The sequence below is a fragment of the Anarhichas minor genome, unplaced genomic scaffold (genome assembly GCF_050575085.1).
Source record: "Anarhichas minor isolate MPS153535 unplaced genomic scaffold, ASM5057508v1 ptg000102l, whole genome shotgun sequence".
Classification (NCBI taxonomy): domain Eukaryota; kingdom Metazoa; phylum Chordata; class Actinopteri; order Perciformes; family Anarhichadidae; genus Anarhichas; species Anarhichas minor.
The window spans coordinates 550001-570000 of record NW_027466548.1 but is presented as its reverse complement, the minus strand read 5'-3'; the positions used below and the strand labels follow the sequence as shown (position 1 = coordinate 570000).

At 40.5% G+C, this 20000-nt stretch overlaps 2 protein-coding genes and 1 long non-coding RNA gene across 6 annotated transcripts in view; 2 read left to right on the top strand and 1 right to left on the bottom strand.

The window, feature by feature from the left end:
• Window positions 1-4106, top strand: part of LOC142939585 (nucleotidyltransferase MB21D2) — an 8648-nt gene extending 4542 nt beyond the window's left edge. For 2 of the 3 annotated variants that reach the window (XM_076082792.1, XM_076082793.1), the window contains exon 2: window positions 1-4106. This exon is cut by the window's left edge and continues 306 nt beyond it. In XM_076082792.1, the coding sequence (XP_075938907.1) occupies window positions 1-959 (959 nt within the window). In that variant the 3' untranslated portion in view covers window positions 960-4106. The other variant, XR_012950117.1, reaches the window with a different exon arrangement.
• A 3068-nt stretch (window positions 4107-7174) lies between these two features.
• Window positions 7175-20000, top strand: part of LOC142939586 (fibroblast growth factor 12-like) — a 54381-nt gene continuing 41555 nt past the window's right edge. The window contains exon 1 of one of the 2 annotated variants that reach the window (XM_076082796.1): window positions 7175-7263. In XM_076082796.1, coding sequence (XP_075938911.1) covers window positions 7233-7263 — 31 coding nt within the window. In that variant the 5' untranslated portion in view covers window positions 7175-7232. Of the gene's footprint in view, window positions 7264-10586; window positions 12066-20000 lie in introns of those variants that run through there. The other variant, XM_076082795.1, reaches the window with a different exon arrangement.
• On the bottom strand, window positions 9259-11656 carry LOC142939587 (uncharacterized). The gene is made up of 2 exons (XR_012950118.1): window positions 10990-11656; window positions 9259-9978 (listed from the first exon to the last, which is right to left on the bottom strand). It is a non-coding gene; the product is annotated as an uncharacterized LOC142939587 (long non-coding RNA).

Below are 20000 nucleotides of genomic sequence, written 5' to 3'. Positions count from 1 at the left end.
GGACCACCAACTACTTCTTCTCTCCGACACTGGTGGCCGACTGGTTCTACCAGTCCATCTCCCTGGTGCTGCTGGAGGTGCAGAAGAAGCCGCAGAGAGGGATGCCGCGGGTGGAGAAGGTGGAGAGGAACGGCACCATCATCTCCGTCATCCTGGGCGTCGGGAGCAGCCGGATGCTCTACGACATCGTCCCCGTTGTGTCCTTCAAAGGCTGGCCGGCGGTCGCCCAGAGCTGGCTGATGGAGAACCACTTCTGGGACGGGAAGATCACGGAGGAGGAGGTGATCAGCGGCTTCTACCTGGTCCCCGCCTCGTCTCACAAGGGCCGCAAGGAGAACGAGTGGCGCCTGTCATTCGCTCGCAGCGAGGTGCAGCTGAAGAAGTGCATCTCGTCCAGCCTGATGCAGGCGTACCAGGCCTGCAAAGCCATCATCATCAAGCTGCTGTCCCGCCCCAAAGCCATCAGCCCCTACCACCTCCGCAGCATCATGCTGTGGGCCTGCGACCGCCTCCCCGCCAACTACCTGGGCCAGGACGACTTCTCGGCCCACTTCCTGCTGGGCCTGATCGACGACCTGCAGCACTGCCTGGTCAACAAGATGTGCCCCAACTACTTCATCCCCCAGTGCAACATGCTGGAGCACCTGTCGGACGAGACAGCCATGCTGCACGCCCGCAAGCTCTCCTCGGTGCGCTCCGACCCCGCGGAGCACCTGCGCACCACCATCGAGCACGCCAAGGCCGCCAACCGGCTGACGGTGGAACTGCAGTGGCGAGGCAGCGCCAGCAACCTGCCGTCGCCGCAGTCCGACTCCGGCGGGGAGAACCAACCGGACGACCGGCTGGCCAAGAAGCTGCAGCAGCTGGTCACGGAGAACCCCGGGAAGTCCATCTCGGTCTTCATCAACCCGGACGACGTCACGCGACCGCACTTCCGCATCGACGACAAGTTCTTCTGAGACTCTCTCCAAGACCTCTTCCTCTTCCTCCTCTTCTTCCTCGGCCTTCCTCCTCCTCACCTGGTGCCACGCCTCCTCTGAAACTTTGTTTTCTAACATGTTTTTTATGTTTCTCTGCCACAGAGTGAAGTGAGGTGATCGTCTAGTTGTAGTCCGCCACAATTTTTTAATTTTTATTTTTCTATTCCCTCGCCCTCGTCCCTCCTCTCTCACTGTGTGCCCTGTGTCTTCTACTTGCTGATTGCCTTTTTAAATAGACCGCTGAATAGCAGCCGTTGTTTTTAAATCTGAAGGACGAGGTGAAAATCCACCTTAAGATGGAAGAAGCTGTTCCAACGTTCCGGTACTTTTAAATATCAGGGATCCTGGAAATGAGACCAAGATCCACAACTCCTGAAGACCCTCCTGTAGATGTTCCTCCAGCCTGCAGTCAGTAATACTGTCGCTGTGTAGCAGGAAGTCTGTCACAGTGAACTCTCACTAGAAACTCATACTTTATATGTTAATGACACTAAACATGCAAAAAATTACTAAATGACACTAAATTCTAAGAACTCTGCTTAATATCTTCTAATATCTAAAGACTTTGATCTTCCACCAAAACTTTTTTTTTAACGATTTACTACTTAACTAGTAATTAAGAATACGTATAATGAGATAAGTAACTATGAGGTAGATTCTCATAAATATGATATATTTAATTAGGTACTATTTCATTAAGAAGCCCATTACTGTCTTAAAATCACTCCTCATAATAATACAGTTATTCATTCCAATAATATGACATCATTACCTCATATACTGTCATAATTGATACAAAGTCATAACTACTAAATCTTTCTCAGATACAAACCCGTTACTATTACGAGACTTTCTGAGAATATTTATCGTAATAAATCAATGTTTTGTGCTAATTTCTCTTAAAGTAAATTATGACTTGTGATTATGAGTTGTCATAATAAAGAATACATGAGGACATGAAAAAGTCAGAACCATGAGATAAAAAAAAAATGGAAACTAGCTAAAGATTTGGATTTTTAGTTTCGTGATTTTAAAAACAAAAACAAACTGTAAAACTCAAATGTCTGCAGCAGCTCGGCGTCGCTCAAGATTTCACTCAAAGCCTCCGAACAGCAACAAGATTGTTGAACAGGACTGTACTGTTTTAAGATTGTATACAAATTCAGGATTTGGGGGATGCCAAATGGCACGGAGGCCTCAGTCCAGGAGTGAAGACGGAGAGTTCTGTCTGAAGGTGGATTTTTGTCCCTCATGAGGAATGTCTTAGTCCCACCGAGGGGACGATGGTACTAACGTCTTAGAAACTAACTGTAAATAGAAGGAAACTGTCTGAACACTGACGAAGATGAAGATGATGATGATGTTTGGACTTTCTTCTCGTCTAATTTTGCACAGAATGTAGAAAAACCCACAAAAAATCACCACATTTCCTCTCAATGGACGACGTATCGTATCAGTACACCGGTGACACCGCCGAGGAATGATGGTTGTACTGCACAGTTTTAAATGTGTATATTAATATTACCAAGTACACAGTGGTACTGCAGTAGTAGCAGTACTTCAACAGAGTCTCTTCAAACTTCACCCAAAAAGGAGTTTGATATCAGAGATGTTGATCCGGGCAACAATCGTCTCAGAAGAGGTGGACGGTTTGGAAAAATCTGATGTTTCTGCCCCCAAAACAAATGTGTGAATTGGTCCTGATGTTGATCCTCGTTCACACAAACGGTCAGCGCGGGCTTCCTCCCACCGTCCAAAGCCGAGCAGCTGAGGTTGATTGATGACTCTGAATTGGTGTCGATGTGAGCGTGATTGGTTGTCAGCTCTTTGATAGTCTGGATACCTGTCCAGGTTGAACCCTGTCAGCTGGGATCCGGCGACCCTGATCCAGATCAGCGGTTAAAGACGACGGATGGACTTAATACTGCCGAAGGAAGCTCACCGCGCAGCTCCGCTAACGATGACGCTGTTAATGTTTATGTCTCTAGAGAGCACTTTCTGTGTAGTGATACGGTCGGCGGGTGTAGTTCAGTAGAAAGAAAATAGTTCCTACATGATGAAGTCTGTGGAGTATTTCGAGAACATCAGGCCACGTTTTCTGGAAACAGACAATGCTGCTGAGTGTTTCAAATGTTCTTTTGAGCTATGAGTAACATCAGACGTCTCTACGGCCGACACCGCCAACAACACGATACAGACTGACTAATAGCACCACAGGTAACAGCAAGAACATGCTCTTTTGATTTTGGGATGAACTATCCCTTTAAACTCTCATCTAATCAGCAGCTTGGTATGTGAATCACGTGTTGCTGAGAGCTCTAGACTGCTGTGTGTGAACGAGGTGATGACATCACTCAGGTGAATCTACTGCATTACGACCATCGTCAGGTGAAGTGTCACATGACGTCACTCCTGTCACTTTGTTTAGTTTTTAATAAGCTTCACTTGTGTCCGTACGACCTCGTGTGTGTTCAATGTGTTTGTTTTTATTATGTTTGATACGACCGGCTCACCTTGTGCCGGTGCAGAGGCATCATGGGAGTTGTAGTTGGAGATGGTTGAGTTGAAGGAAAATCGCTCCAAGTTTTTTTTTTTTTCGTTTTGTTCTTCGTGTTTTCAACAGTTCCAGAAAAATGCCAAAAAAACAAAAACAAACCCCACCTGCAGACATCTGACCGGTAACGTGAACTCCATCTCCTCATCCTCAAGTGCAATTAGTGAAAACACACAACAGGTACTCACACGCACGCACACACACGTAGCATTAAGACCAAACACTCCACCGTCTGTTGGTTTTAATGGAGATACAAACCGACCACACTGAACCCTCCACTAACACACACACCATCAAAGTGCCACACACACACTCTGTAATCAATGTGTTGTTCTTCTGAGCTCCATGACCTCTGACCTTACACTCCTCTCTGTTCAGAACCTTTTAACTGTGAGTATTTTGAATTGCTTTCTGTGTATCTTGCTGCTCTGCTTTGTTCTGATGATGATGGATTTCTTTATGCAATGTTGACTGTGATGGGTTAACCCTTCAGATGGCAGCTCCCCCCGCCCCCCCCCATGTCCACTATAATTCACTGTACAGTAGAGTCATCATAAAGTCTTTTAACTCTGTTCTCACTGATTTATTCTACATCGTCTCTGAAACATACCGACACTTGTTACATTTTTTTCAAACAATCGAGGCCCCAGAATTGAACCCTGGGGAACTCCGATTGTTAGCTGCAATAGGGCACTAAGTCCCTAAAAGCTCAAACATTGCCCTCAGTTTTACAGTTACTGGAGCTTAAAATTCCTAATTTATGACTTTTAAATCAAATTGTCTCCTCAATAGACTCCTTTGGGAGCAGAATAATTCTTTCAACACGTTCGTCAACGCTGGCTAGCGCTACTGAGAAGTTAACGTTAACCAACGGGACTCGTACGCTGTTGGCAGACTATTTCACCGGTAAGAGCAGACAGGAGCTTCGAAGAGGATAGCCAGCTAATTACTTAGCTAGCTTGTCCATCTCCAGAGCTGGCTCGTTAGCTAGTTAGCTTGTCCATCTCCAGAGCTGGCTCGTTAGCTAGTTAGCTTGTCCATCTCCAGAGCTGGCTCATTAGCTAGTTAGCTTGTCCATCTCCAGACCTGGCTCGTTAGCTAGCTAGCTTGTCCATCTCCAGAGCTGGCTCATTAGCCAGTTAGCTTGTCCATCTCCAGAGCTGGCTCGTTAGCTAGTTAGCTTGTCCATCTCCAGAGCTGGCTCGTTAGCTAGTTAGCCTCTGGAGCTCCCGCCTGCTCTCCTCTGGTAGAAGTGGTCTTCTAGTGGTGAGGAATGAGGCAGAGGGACCATAGACGCTGCTGCTGGTAACGTTAGCATGACATCATGGGGGAATTAGCAAGCTAGCCAGCCACTAAATGAGAAATAAGGACCTGATGCTTCATCCACTCTCTCGTCACAGCGTAGGAAGAAACATCGCTAAAGAGTTAACAGATAAGTGACAACTATGTTCGGATTATTTCTTCGAACCAGAACTGGAAGATTCAGATTCATCTGTGAAAAACAAACTGGTTTGAACTGAAACAACTTCTGCTGAGAGAAGAAAGTAAACTCATAAAAGTCATAAAACTCTGATGGAGAATCAGAAGTGTTTGAAACAAAAGATTTAAACTTTGTGACCATCACAGGTTGTGAATAAGATGCAGCTTATTACAGGTTGTAGAGGCCACCAGAGGGCAGCATGGAGCCACAAGAGGAGGAGACCCGAGCAGAGAGATCGTTTCCTCTCCTCACCGTAGTCTCCTCTCTTCCTCTGTGGTGTTCCTCAGCTTTCTCTCCTCTCCTTGTCTCCTCTCCTCTCTTCCTCTGTGGTGTTCCTCAGTTTCCTCTCCTCTCCTTGTCTCCTCTCCTCTCTTCCTCTGTGGTGTTCCTCAGTTTCCTCTCCTCTCCTAGTATCCTCTCCTCTCTTCCTCTGTGGTGTTCCTCAGTTTCCTCTCCTCTCCTAGTATCCTCTCCTCTCTTCCTCTGTGGTGTTCCTCAGTTTCCTCTCCTCTCCTTGTCTCCTCTCCTAGTATCCTCTCCTCTCTTCCTCTGTGGTGTTCCTCAGTTTCCTCTCCTCTCCTAGTATCCTCTCCTCTCTTCCTCTGTGGTGTTCCTCAGCTTTCTCTCCTCTCCTTGTCTCCTCTCCTCTCTTCCTCTGTGGTGTTCCTCACTTTCCTCTCCTCTCCTTGTCTCCTCTCCTTGTCTCCTCTCCTCTCTTCCTCTGTGGTGTTCCTCAGTTTCCTCTCCTCTCCTTGTCTCCTCTCCTAGTATCCTCTCCTCCTCTGTGGTGTTCCTCAGTTTGCTCTCCTCTCCTAGTATCCTCTCCTCCTCTCTTCCTCTGTGGTGTTCCTCAGCTTTCTCTCCTCTCCTGCTCTCCTCGCCTCCTCTGCTTCCTGCTGTGTTTTTACTCGTGCTCACTTCTTCCTTGTCGTCATCAGAACCGTCGCTCCTTGTTTCCTCTCCTTCCTTGTTTCCTGTCCTTCTCTCCTTTCCTTGTATCCCTTCTTAAATACAATACTCAAGTAAAGTGCAAGTACTTCATAACAGTACTTAAGTACGGTACTTGATTAAAAGTATTCAGTTACTTTCCACCCTTGTTGATTATTGATGATTGTCATTGTCATGAGCAACACTTCCTGTGGATGTTTCAGATTAAAAGCCCACCAGGTCAAATGGAGCCACAGGAAGGCTTATAATCTGAAACACCGGTGCTGTAGTGATCCTCTCTCTGTGTGACGTCATGAACCTTTGTCCTCATGAAGTATTAATTTATAATCATGTTCAGCTCACAGACTCTTTTATTTTGTATTATCTTTAAGTTCTCTAACATGCCTTTTATTCTGAAGGTCATTCATTCAGAGTCTAACCAATAAGAAGACCCGCTGTAAACGTTATGTTTAAATATGCAAATGAGCCGGGATTTTATTAAATATGGAATAATTTTCATAAACAAATCAATCTGAACATTGGATTATATATATTGACATATATATGTTATATATATATATGTTATATATGAATTAATTTATATGGTCAGGTATTTGTACTTTTACTGTAACAAAGTATTTGTACAGTGTGATATTTGTACTTTTACTGTAACAAAGTATTTGTACAGTGTGATATTTGTACTTTTACTGTAACAAAGTATTTGTACAGTGTGGTCATAGTACTTTTACAATAAGTATTTTAATGTGAGATATTAAAAGTTCCCAGAGGTTCCCTCCTGACGTCATCATCATCATCACCTTGATGACTTCGGGGGTGACGTCACACGAGCTGCAGCAACACTGCGCGAGCAGAGAGAGAGAGAGAGAGAGAGCGCGAGAGAGAGAGAGAGAGAGAGAGAGAGCGCGCGCGCGCGAGAGAGAGAGAGAGAGAGAGAGAGAGAGAGAGAGAGAGAGAGAGAGCAGCAGCAGCGCGCGGACACGACACAGGTGAACGCACGAGCTTCAACGTCCGCAGGAGGAAAAAAAAAACAGCGAAGACGAAGAAGAAGGAAACCCCGCTGAGGAGCTGAGAGAAATAAAAAGACGCTGGGGTTTGTTTCCGGTGCCTCCTTCCTTCATCCTCCTCTTCCTCTCTCTCTCTTCCCGCCGGTATCGATCTATCAGCGACTGATCTTCTGCCTCCGGCTCGACGCTTTGATCTAAGGAAGGAAAGAAGGAAAGGAAAGGAAGGCGCGTGCATCTGTGACAAGGAAGAGGAGCAGCAGCGGAAGATGATGGAGAGCAAAGAGAAGGCAACGGCAGGTAGGACGAGGGGGGGTAACCTGCGCGTGAGGGCGGATTGATGGATGCGTGGAGGAAGCGATGCATGTTGGGTAGAAGTGTACTGCGGTATCCCATCCGGGATGCAGCTGCACTGGAGCTTCTAGGTGTGGTTATTATGGGACGGGGTGTGTGTGTGTGTGTGTGTGTGTGTGTGTGTGTGTGTGTGTGTGTGTGTGTGTGTGTGTGTGTGTGTGTGTGTGTGTGTGTGTGTGTGTGTGTGTGTGTGTGTGTGTGTGTGTGTGTGTGTGAAGCCTGATGCAGCAAAACACACTGAGACAGAGAGACAGGATGATACAGGCAGACAGGTGAGAGCAGTGAGACTGACAGGAGACGTGACGGGGGACAGACAGGAGGGCAGACAGACAGTAAACAGACTTGTATGAGGAGATAAAGACAGATAACAGGACAGCGAGACAGACAGGTCTGATAGAGGGACAGGAGGGCAGATAGACTGGAGTAGAGAGACAGACAGGAAAGTTACAAATGATCAAAGGATTTAGAGACAAAAAGAGGCGGTGAGACGCGGACAGGAGGGCGGAGAGACAGTAAACAAACAGTCAGACAACTAGGTGGAAAATCTGACATGATATTTGGATGAGGAGATAAAGACAGATAACAGGACAGAGAGACAGACAGGTCTGATGGAGAGACAGGAGGGCAGAGAGACAGATGTAATGTCTGAGAGAGAGACAGGAGGGCAGAGAGACAGATGTAATGTCTGAGAGAGAGACAGGAGGGCAGAGAGACAGATGTAATGTCTGAGAGAGAGACAGGAGGGCAGAGAGACAGGCAGAGAGACAGAGGAGCAGACAGACAGGTTAGAAGACAGAAAAGATGAGCAGACTGCTTCGATGATCAAAGTGTGTTTACGTGTGTTTGGGTGTGTCCTCAACAGAATGATGCATTGTGGGAACTGCAGGTCTTTGTGAATTAGCTCAGTCGTAGTCAGACTGAGACACATTCAGTCCTCACACTCTATATACACTATATACTAATACACTATATACTAATACACTATATTCTATATAGTAATAGTATTAGTCTTATTATCACTAACTACTCATAATATAAACAAACAGCTGATCAATACAATTAGAAACCATAAAGATCAGAAAATAATGACTCAGCAGAAAAACAAGACTTAGTGACAACAACAGAGTGTGTAAGACAGGTAGAGAGACACACAGACAGGTAGAGAGACACACAGACAGAGAGACACACAGACAGAGAGACACACAGACAGAGAGACACACAGACAGGTAGAGAGACACACAGACAGAGAGACACACAGACAGGTAGAGAGACACAGACAGAGAGACACACAGACAGGTAGAGAGACACACAGACAGAGAGACACACAGACAGGTAGAGAGACACAGACAGAGAGACACACAGACAGGTAGAGAGACACACAGACAGAGAGACACACAGACAGGTAGAGAGACACAGACAGAGAGACACACAGACAGGTAGAGAGACACACAGACAGAGAGACACACAGACAGGTAGAGAGACAGACAGACAGACAGAGAGACACACAGACAGGTAGAGAGACAGACAGACAGACAGAGAGACACACAGACAGGTAGAGAGACACACAGACAGATAGAGAGACACACAGACAGGTAGAGAGACACACAGACAGATAGAGAGACACACAGACAGGTCATCTTCAACATGTCAACGTGTCTGTCGGGGTCAGCTGGTGTCTGTGACTGACAGGAGGCGGGGCTTAAAGGGGCGGGGCTTCAGAGACCAGCAGTGTGTTTGTTGTTGTTTCTGCAGGTTCAGTTTGTTTACAGACAGATCAGCTGTTGTATTGATTCACCCAAACAAACCCAAACAATGTGTGTGTGTGTGTGTGTGTGTGTGTGTGTGTGTGTGTGTGTGTGTGTGTGTGTGTGTGTGTGTGTGTGTGTGTGTGTGTGAGATATGTTGGTTACATGAAGAATCATCACTGACGATACCACGGGAAACTTTTTGACTTTTATAAAATCACAGTAAAAACACGCTCTTTAAGTAGTTTTTAAAGACAAATACACTGATTATATAAGTACACAAGCTGAGAAAATACAAAAAATAATACAAAATAAAATCAGAAAAAAATAATATCAGAAAATTAAAAATGTTACTAAAATATATTCAGAAAATTAAGGATTTTACAACAAAAAATTTATATTACACAAATAAAATCATAAATTTCCACTGAGAACTGCAGTGAGTCACAACAAAGATTCAGATTCATGAGTCACTGAAGATCAGACGTGATGTCGTTCACCAGAGTTTAAAACAATAAAAGAATATCCAGTTGTGTCAAGCCACTCTTGAACAACAGACAGCGTCAGAAGCGTCTCGCCTGGGCTAAAGACAAAAAGGACTGGACTGCTGCTGAGTGGTCCAAAGTTATGTTCTCTGATGAAAGTAAATTTTGCATTTCCTTTGGAAATCAGGGTCCCAGAGTCTGGAGGAAGAGAGGAGAGACACACAATCCACGTTGCTTGAGGTCCAGTGTAAAGTTTCCACAGTCAGTGATGGTTTGGGGTGCCATGTCATCTGCTGGTGTTGGTCCACTGTGTTTTCTGAGGTCCAAGGTCAACGCAGCCGTATACCAGGAAGTTTTAGAGCACTTCATGCTTCCTGCTGCTGACCAACTTTATGGAGATGCAGATTTCATTTTCCAACAGGACTTGGCACCTGCACACAGTGCCAAAGCAACCAGTACCTGGTTTAAGGACCATGGTATCCCTGTTCTTAATTGGCCAGCAAACTCGCCTGACCTTAACCCCATAGAAAATCTATGGGGTATTGTGAAGAGGATGATGCGAAATGCCAGACCCAACAATGCAGAAGAGCTGAAGGCCACTATCAGAGCAACCTGGGCTCTCATAACACCTGAGCAGTGCCACAGACTGATCGACTCCATGCCACGCCGCATTGCTGCAGTAATTCAGGCAAAAGGAGCCCCAACTAAGTATTGAGTGCTGTACATGCTCATACTTTTCATGTTCATACTTTTCAGTTGGCCAAGATTTCTAAAAATCCTTTCTTTGTATTGGTCTTCAGTAATATTCTAATTTTCTGAGATACTGAATTTGGGATTTTCCTTAGTTGTCAGTTATAATCATCAAAATTAAAAGACATAAACATTTGAAATATATCAGTCTGTGTGTAATGAATGAATATAATAGACAAGTTTCACTTTTTGAATGGAATTAGTGAAATAAATCAACTTTTTGATGATATTCTAATTATATGACCAGCACCTGTATATAGAGATATATAGAGGAAGGAGCTCAAGATGAAACCTACATTAGTACAATAAGAACTATTGATTGGTATTAGAATATTAATCTCTGAATTATTAATATCACTTTAATACCATTAGAACCGTTAGAGCCATTAATACCATTAGAACCGTTAGAGCCATTAGAACTAGAAAAAAAGACTATTTGCTGGGAGCCAATCACAAGCATTCTTTGATTTAACGTGCCGTGTGATTGGTCCACATACGGCTCTGAACATGGAGATGTCTCATTTAGACTCTTTTTAAGATTCCGGAGGGGCGTTCACTGACTTGTTTTATAATCAGAGAACTAAACGTTAACATCTCTTCAGCTTGTGTTAAGCGGACTTTATTTAAACTAAAACACATTTGAGATGAGGGAACAGGAAGTAGAAAAATGCTGACTCATGTCTGGGTTTTACCTTCCAGTCAAGATGCTGGAAAAATGTGCCCTTTAATAAGTACTTCCTCAAGTCAATCTGCAGGGAAAAAAGAGCAAAGTGTTATAAATAACCTGTTCACACTTTGAGAATAACTACAGACCTGAATCCAGACCTGAACACAAACATGGTCCCAGACCTGGACAGTGTAGTGTCTGTGGTTAGTTCAGGTGTCTGTAATAACAGCAGGACAGTCTAGTGTCTGTGGTTAGTTCAGGTGTCTGTATTAACGGTAGGACAGTCTAGTGTCTGTGGTTAGTTCAGGTGTCTGTATTAACGGTAGGACAGTCTAGTGTCTGTGGTTAGTTCAGGTGTCTGTATTGACAGTAGGACAGTCTAGTGTCTGTAGTTAGTTCAGGTGTCTGTAATAACAGCAGGACAGTCTAGTGTCTGTGGTTTGTTCAGGTGTCTGTATTAACGGTAGGACAGTCTAGTGTCTGTGGTTAGTTCAGGTGTCTGTATTAACGGTCGGACAGTGTAGTGTCTGTGGTTAGTTCAGGTGTCTGTATTGACAGTAGGACAGTCTAGTGTCTGTAGTTAGTTCAGGTGTCTGTATTAACGGTAGGACAGTCTAGTGTCTGTGGTTAGTTCAGGTGTCTGTATTGACAGTAGGACAGTCTAGTGTCTGTAGTTAGTTCAGGTGTCTGTATTAACGGTAGGACAGTCTAGTGTCTGTGGTTAGTTTTAAAGACATCATTACCTGCGCTGCCACACTTGTAGTTCTTTCTCGGGAGCTGTAGTATTTTCTGTGTTGCTCTCACAGTATTCATGTTACAGCAGTTAAGTTGTGTGTCGTCACGTGGAGGCGTGACACACACACACACACACACACACACACACACACAGTGTGTTTACAGGTGTCAGCTGAAGTGACTGACTCATTGATCAGCTGATTGATCAGGTCTCCGGACTCCTTTGATCTCTTTAGTGTCCGTCTGTGTTTGTGTCAACGATGAACCGTTATCGCAGCCTGTTTCGTCGTCTGCTGCGCGGGGAGAGTAAGGCACAGGAGGCAGACGAGGAGGAGGGCAGCACTCTGAGAGAGAGCAGTCAGCAGGGTGAGTGGACAACAACACTGAGAAGTACTTCATGTACTAGAACTACTACAATAAGTACAATACTGTGAAGTACTTCATGTACTCGAAGTACTACAATAAGTACAACACTGAGAAGTACTGAATGTACTAGAACTACCACAGCAATTACAACACTGAGAAGTACTGAATGTACTAGAACTACTACAATAAGTACAACCCTGAGGTGGTAAAATGGTTTCAGTAATCTTTTGTTTTATTCTGTTTGTGTTTTCACTGAAGAACATTCAAATATTATTCAAAAACATGCAAATACACCTGAATGGTTTAACCTTAGTGTTGAGTGATATAAAGTTATACAGACTCTATAAAGGTATATACGGACTATAGAATGTATACAAACTATATAAAGGTATACAAACTATATAAAGTTATATACAGACTCTATAAAGCAGGGGTCGCCAATTGGCGGACCGCGGTCCGGATCCGGACCCAGACGCCGTTGTATCCGGACCCAGGACCTAAAATCGATTTTATTTTGACAGATCGCTTCTATTTTAACCGGCGCAGCTTTTTCAGCCTTTACGGTACTTGTTCAGCGGTGCAGGAAACGCACCAACCAATGCGTTGTAAATCACATCACGTGATGCGGCTCAGCCAATCACATATGAGTATTCTGAGATGTACACACACCGGGGGAGAGACGAGGGAAGAGAAGGAAGAGCAGGAGAATAATACGTGAGTCAGAGAAGTTATTTCACATGACGTTCTCCAAAGAGAGAAAAGTGGTCAGAGAGACCAGAGTCTTTAACCAAGAATGAACAGACTCTTATAGGTTAATTCTTCACACGGACAGTTTATAACCAGTGTGTCTCACATGTTCAGAGACTGTGACGATTATTAAAAGCGGTAAATGAAGCGTCACTACGAGACAAAGCACAACTCCTTTGAACAAACGTACCCACTCACATCTGAATGAAGTCACAGAAAATAAACCTAAGAGCCCAAAATGATCAGAATCATAACACATGAATTCACTGTTTAATGATGTTAACAGAGAGAATAGAGCTGAAACAAGTGGTTTAATAACCACAGATAAAGATCATGCACACACATTTATCTTTTTAGAAGATGAGAAAAATATAATATTGTATCTTTTTTATTGACATCACTTCACACCTGAATGAACTGAATTTAAAGCGGCAGGACAATTCAGTGAAATTCATTTTTCTAAAATGAAGTACTTTATTTTAAGATGCACATTTTCTATAAGCTTTTTGTTATATAAGTGATTCTTTAATGCAGCTCTTATTGTACTTGAAATGAGAAGAACATTTATTTATGTATTTCTATGTATTATTTATAATCCATCCAGTTAAATTTGAAAACTGAGAATAATAATTGTTTAAATATAATTGATGTGTACTTTCTTTATTTGATTTGACAGTTGTTGATGACACAGAGACGTTGTTACTACTACTAGTCTTCTTGAATATATATATATATATATATATATATATATATATATATATTATTGTAATGTTCCGGACCTTTGCCCGAGGACATTTTCTCAATCTGGACCTTTTGGAATTTTAATTGAAGACCCCTGCTATAAAGGTATATACGGACGATAGAAGGCATACAAACTATATAAAGTTATATACAGACTATATAAATGTATACAAACTATATAAAGTTATATACAGACTATATGAAGATATACAGACTATATAAAGGTATATACAGACTATATAAAGGTATATACAAACTATATAAAGTTATATACGGACTATATACAGGTATATACAGACTATATGAAGATATACAGACTATATAAATGCGTACAGACTATATAAAGTTATATACAGACTATATAAAGATATAAACAGACTATATAAAGGTATATACAGACTATATGCAGGTATATACAGACTATATAAAGTTGTATACCGATTATATAAAGTTGTATACAGACTATATAAAGTTGTATACAGACTATATAAAGGGATATACAGACTATATAAATGCGTACAGACTATATAAAGTTATATACAGACTATATAAAGATATAAACAGACTATATAAAGGTATATACAGACTATATGCAGGTATATACAGACTATATAAAGTTGTATACCGATTATATAAAGTTGTATACAAACTATATAAAGTTATATACAGACTATATGCAGGTATATACAGACTATATAAAGTTGTATACCGATTATATAAAGTTGTATACAGACTATATAAAGTTGTATACAGACTATATAAAGGGATATACAGATTATATAAAGTTGTATACAGACTATATAAAAGTATATACAGACTATATAAAGTTGTATACAGACTATATAAAAGTATATACAGACTATAAAGTTGTATACAGACTATATAAAGGGATATACAGACTATATAAAGTTGTATACAGACTATATAAAGGTATATACAGACTATATAAAGTTGTATACAGACTATATAAAGTTGTATACAGACTATATAAAGGTATATACAGACTATATAAAGTTGTATACAGACTATATAAAGGTATATACAGACTATATAAAGTTGTATACAGACTATAAAGTTGTATACAGACTATATAAAGGGATATACAGACTATAAAGTTGTATACAGACTATATAAAGTTGTATACAGACTATAAAGTTGTATACAGACTATAACGTTGTATACAGACTATATAAAGGGATATTCAGACTATAAAGTTGTATACAGACTATATAAATTTGTATACAGACGATATAAAGTTGTATACAGACGTTATAAAGGGATATACAGACTATATAAAGTTGTATACAGACTATATAAAGGTATATACAGACTATATAAAGGTATATACAGACTATATAAAGGTATATACAGACTATATAAAGTTGTATACAGACTATATAAAGGTATATACAGACTATATAAAGGTATATACAGACTATATAAAGTTGTATACAGACTATATAAAGGTATATACAGATTATATAAAGTTGTATACCGATTATATAAAGGATAATACAAGCTACAGTGGTATAGGTAGGTTGATAGAGATAAAGGAGATATATAGATGTATATGTACAGATTAATAAGTAATATAGGTTCATACACACAGTATAAAGGTGTATATACTAAATTGTGTCGTATATAGAGTACACACACACAGTATAAAGGTGTACATACTACATTGTGTCGTACATAGAGCCAGCGTCGGAAATACACGAGGGCAAAGGGCAAAACTGCCCCTAAGAAATATAATTTTGTCCCTGATATCACTAGGAGAGGGGCAAAAAATGCCCCCATAATTTCCTCTAATAATAATGATAATGTAATGAACTTGTCAAAAACATCGTAGCCTATATGACCCGGTCCAGTTGCCATATAATGTTTTTGATTTTCGCCTTGACTGATGTTGCGTGTGCGTGAAGAACCGAACGTTCTAAACAAATGAATTAATGGAGCGCTTCTTCATCAGACCTGTGACTGCGAGACTGCGGTCAACTCAGCAGACACTTACATGTTAGTGCACCTATATGCTGACATTCACGGTAAACTCATTCAAACGGCACAGATCGGGAGCGAGCGAAGAACTTTGAAAGTTAGCGGAAAGATTAACGTGAGACAACATCCGGTTTCTTCAGACGAACATCCGGTTTTCAGAATAAGATGCCAACAAAGTATGAATTATATTCACATTAAGTATAAAACATGCTGCCTGCATCTCTTGAGTTAAAGGTAAAATACACCTACATTGTGCGTAAAGTGTCTTTATTCTTTGATTTGAGGGTTGCTAATGAACAATACCTGACCGACAGTCAATTAAGATGTTTTACTAAGTAAAAACTCTGAACTGAATTTGTACCTTCAAATGGCACGTTTTTTTAAATTTTTAAGGTGCTATAAAAATGTTTTTCACAAAAATTCCGCACAATGACTGATGTATATGTAATCAAGGCATCGTTGACTTAATAATTGTTAATAGTTGTTTAAAACATGTAATAATAACAATAAATAACCACAAATAAATAACAATAAATTGAATATGATTGTCTGATTTATGTTTGTTTTTTGTTCAAAAAATCTAAGAAAACACTTTCAATCTGTAGACTACTGCTAATAGTCTTATTATTGCCATTTGATGACAATTGCTCATATACTGTAAGCCTAAATAAGTATATTTATTATTTTGAACAAAGGTTAAATGTTATTTCACAAGTTTCAAAAAGTGCCCCCAATTTTTTTGAAAATGCCCCTGGATTTCAGTCAGTGGGGGCAAAAATTGCCCCCCCAAAAAATATGTAAATTTCCTACCCTGCATAGAGTACATACACACACACACACACAGTATAAAGGTGTATATACTACATTGTGTCATACATAGAGTACATACACACAGTATAAAGGTGTATATACTACACTGTCGTACATAGAGTACACACACAGTATAAAGGTGTATATACTACATTGTGTCGTACATAGAGTACATACACAGTATAAAGGTGTATACTACATTGTGTCATAGATAGAGTACACACACAGTATAAAGGTGTATATACTACACTGTCGTACATAGAGTACACACACAGTATAAAGGTGTATACTACATTGTGTCATAGATAGAGTACACACACAGTATAAAGGTGTATACTACATTGTGTCGTACATAGAGTACATAGACACAGTATAAAGGTGTATACTACATTGTGTTGTACATAGAGTACATACACAGTATAAAGGTGTATACTACATTGTGTCGTACATAGAGTACATAGACACAGTATAAAGGTGTATATACTACATTGTGTCGTACATAGAGTACATACACACAGTATAAAGGTGTATATACTACATTGTGTCATACATAGAGTACACACACAGTATAAAGGTGTATACTACATTGTGTCGTACATAGAGTACATACACACAGTATAAAGGTGTATATACTACATTGTGTCATACATAGAGTACACACACAGTATAAAGGTGTATACTACATTGTGTCGTACATAGAGTACATACACACAGTATAAAGGTGTATATACTACATTGTGTCGTACATAGAGTACATACACACAGTATAAAGGTGTATATACTACATTGTGTCGTACATAGAGTACATACACACAGTATAAAGGTGTATATACTACATTGTGTCGTACATAGAGTACATACACACAGTATAAAGGTGTATATACTACATTGTGTCGTACATAGAGTACATACACACAGTATAAAGGTGTATATACTACATTGTGTCATACATAGAGTACACACACAGTATAAAGGTGTATACTACATTGTGTCGTACATAGAGTACATACACACAGTATAAAGGTGTATATACTACATTGTGTCGTACATAGAGTACATACACACAGTATAAAGGTGTATATACTACATTGTGTCGTACATAGAGTACACACACACACACTGCTCTCTTGTATCAGATGTTGGTATTAAAGTATAAATATCAGTGTTAACATCTGTGATCAGCTCTCAGTGTCTCACACCTTCATCAGACACTTATCACTTCACAAATATCTTTTTATATATAAACACACAAGTATATAGACTCACACATCTCATGTGGTCGTCTACATAAACGGATGACAACAGAGAACACAGGTTGAGGTTTTACAGCTTCAGACTAACTTTGAACAGATAACAGAGTTCTAGTTTAAATGTTCTCCAGAGAAATCTGTTCAGTCAGAGAAACACAGCGAGAGGCAACATCTTTAGCTTCGTAAGCTAAAAACAACCAGAACACGACTAACATTACCTCCAACACCCCCCCGATCGTGCGTGCGTGTGTGTGTGTGTGTGTGTGAGACCTGCAGTTATATTTACAGTCTGGTGTATTTCTGTCTGACCAGCTGTGTTTCTTCAGCTTTCTCAGCACCTCGTCTCTCTGCACTGCACTGCACTGCTTCACTTTAGAGAAATATTTTTGTCATTTTAAATGTAAAATATTTCCCAGTTTTTATTCATCTGTTTGACATTTCTTCATTATTATTATTTTAAATAATAATTATTATTATTTTTAAATGCAAAGCACTTTGAGCTACATAGTCTGTCTGAAATGTGCTATATAAATAAAGATTATTGTTATTATTATTATATATAAATCATCTTTGTATTCACACAGTTTTATAGGAGAATAACAAGAACCAGTTCCCTTCAACTGTTTATATTAATTTAATAAATACATTTCATTAACGAAACCGTCATCGTATAATAACAATAACAACAATAACATTAACCCAACAACACGGTCACATAAATGACCAACAACAGACCTACAGTAGTAATAATGTGAAGTATGACTTGAACATGAATCAGTTCATTGATTCCTGATGAACTCGATCAGCTGATCGGTCGGAGACGTCTCTCTGTCTCCCTCTGGTGGTCTTTAACAGCTCATACATATATATACACATATACATATATTAGCAGTACATGCAGTAGTATTAGAGGTTGTAGTATTAGTAGTATTAGTAATATCATCATTACCTGTAGTTGTATTTCAAACATTTTAAGCTGCAGCCCTGTAGTAGTATTAGTAGTTCCTGTAGTACTATCAGCAGTACCTGTAGTACTGCTGGACACCAGCAGTACCTGTAATAGTAGTACCATCATCAGTACCTGTAGTGCTATTATGAGTACCTGTAGTCCTGTATTAGTAGTACCTGTAGTACTCTCACCAGTACCTGTAGTAGTAGTAGTAGTAGTAGTAGTAGTAGTAGTAGTAGTAGTTGTACTCTCATCAGTACCTGTAGTAGGAGTAGTACTCGTACTCTCATCAGTACCTGTAGTAGTAGTAGTAGTTGTACTCTCATCAGTACCTGTAGTAGTAGTAGTAGTAGTAGTAGTCATACTCTCATCAGTACCTGTAGTAGTAGTAGTAGTTGTACTCTCATCAGTACCTGTAGTAGTAGTAGTAGTAGTTGTACTCTCATCAGTACCTGTAGTAGTAGTAGTACTCGTACTCTCATCAGTACCTGTAGTAGTAGTTGTAGTAGTAGTACTCATACTCTCATCAGTACCTGTAGTAGTAGTAGTACTCGTACTCTCATCAGTACCTGTAGTAGTAGTAGTAGTTGTAGTAGTAGTACTTGTACTCTCATCAGTACCTGTAGTAGTAGTAGTAGTTGTACTCTCATCAGTACCTGTAGTAGTAGTAGTACTCGTACTCTCAGTACCTGTAGTAGTAGTAGTAGTTGTACTCTCATCAGTACCTGTAGTAGTACTCATACTCTCATCAGTACCTGTAGTAGTAGTAGTAGTAGTTGTACTCTCATCAGTACCTGTAGTAGTAGTAGTAGTAGTAGTAGTACTCTCATCAGTACATGTAGTAGTAGTAGTAGTTGTACTCTCATCAGTACCTGTAGTAGTAGTAGTAGTAGTAGTAGTAGTAGTACTCTCATCAGTACATGTAGTAGTAGTAGTAGTTGTACTCTCATCAGTACCTGTAGTAGTAGTAGTACTCGTACTCTCAGTACCTGTAGTAGTAGTAGTAGTTGTACTCTCATCAGTACCTGTAGTAGTAGTAGTAGTAGTAGTAGTAGTACTCTCATCAGTACCTGTAGTAGTAGTAGTAGTAGTAGTAGTAGTAGTAGTAGTAGTACTCTCATCAGTACATGTAGTAGTAGTAGTAGTTGTACTCTCATCAGTACCTGTAGTAGTAGTAGTAGTAGTAGTACTCTCATCAGTACCTGTAGTAGTAGTAGTAGGAGTAGTACTCGTACTCTCATCAGTACCTGTAGTAGTAGTAGTAGTTGTACTCTCATCAGTACCTGTAGTAGTAGTAGTAGTTGTACTCTCATCAGTACCTGTAGTAGTAGTAGTAGTAGTAGTCGTACTCTCATCAGTACCTGTAGTAGTAGTAGTAGTTGTACTCTCATCAGTACCTGTAGTAGTAGTAGTAGTAGTAGTAGTTGTACTCTCATCAGTACC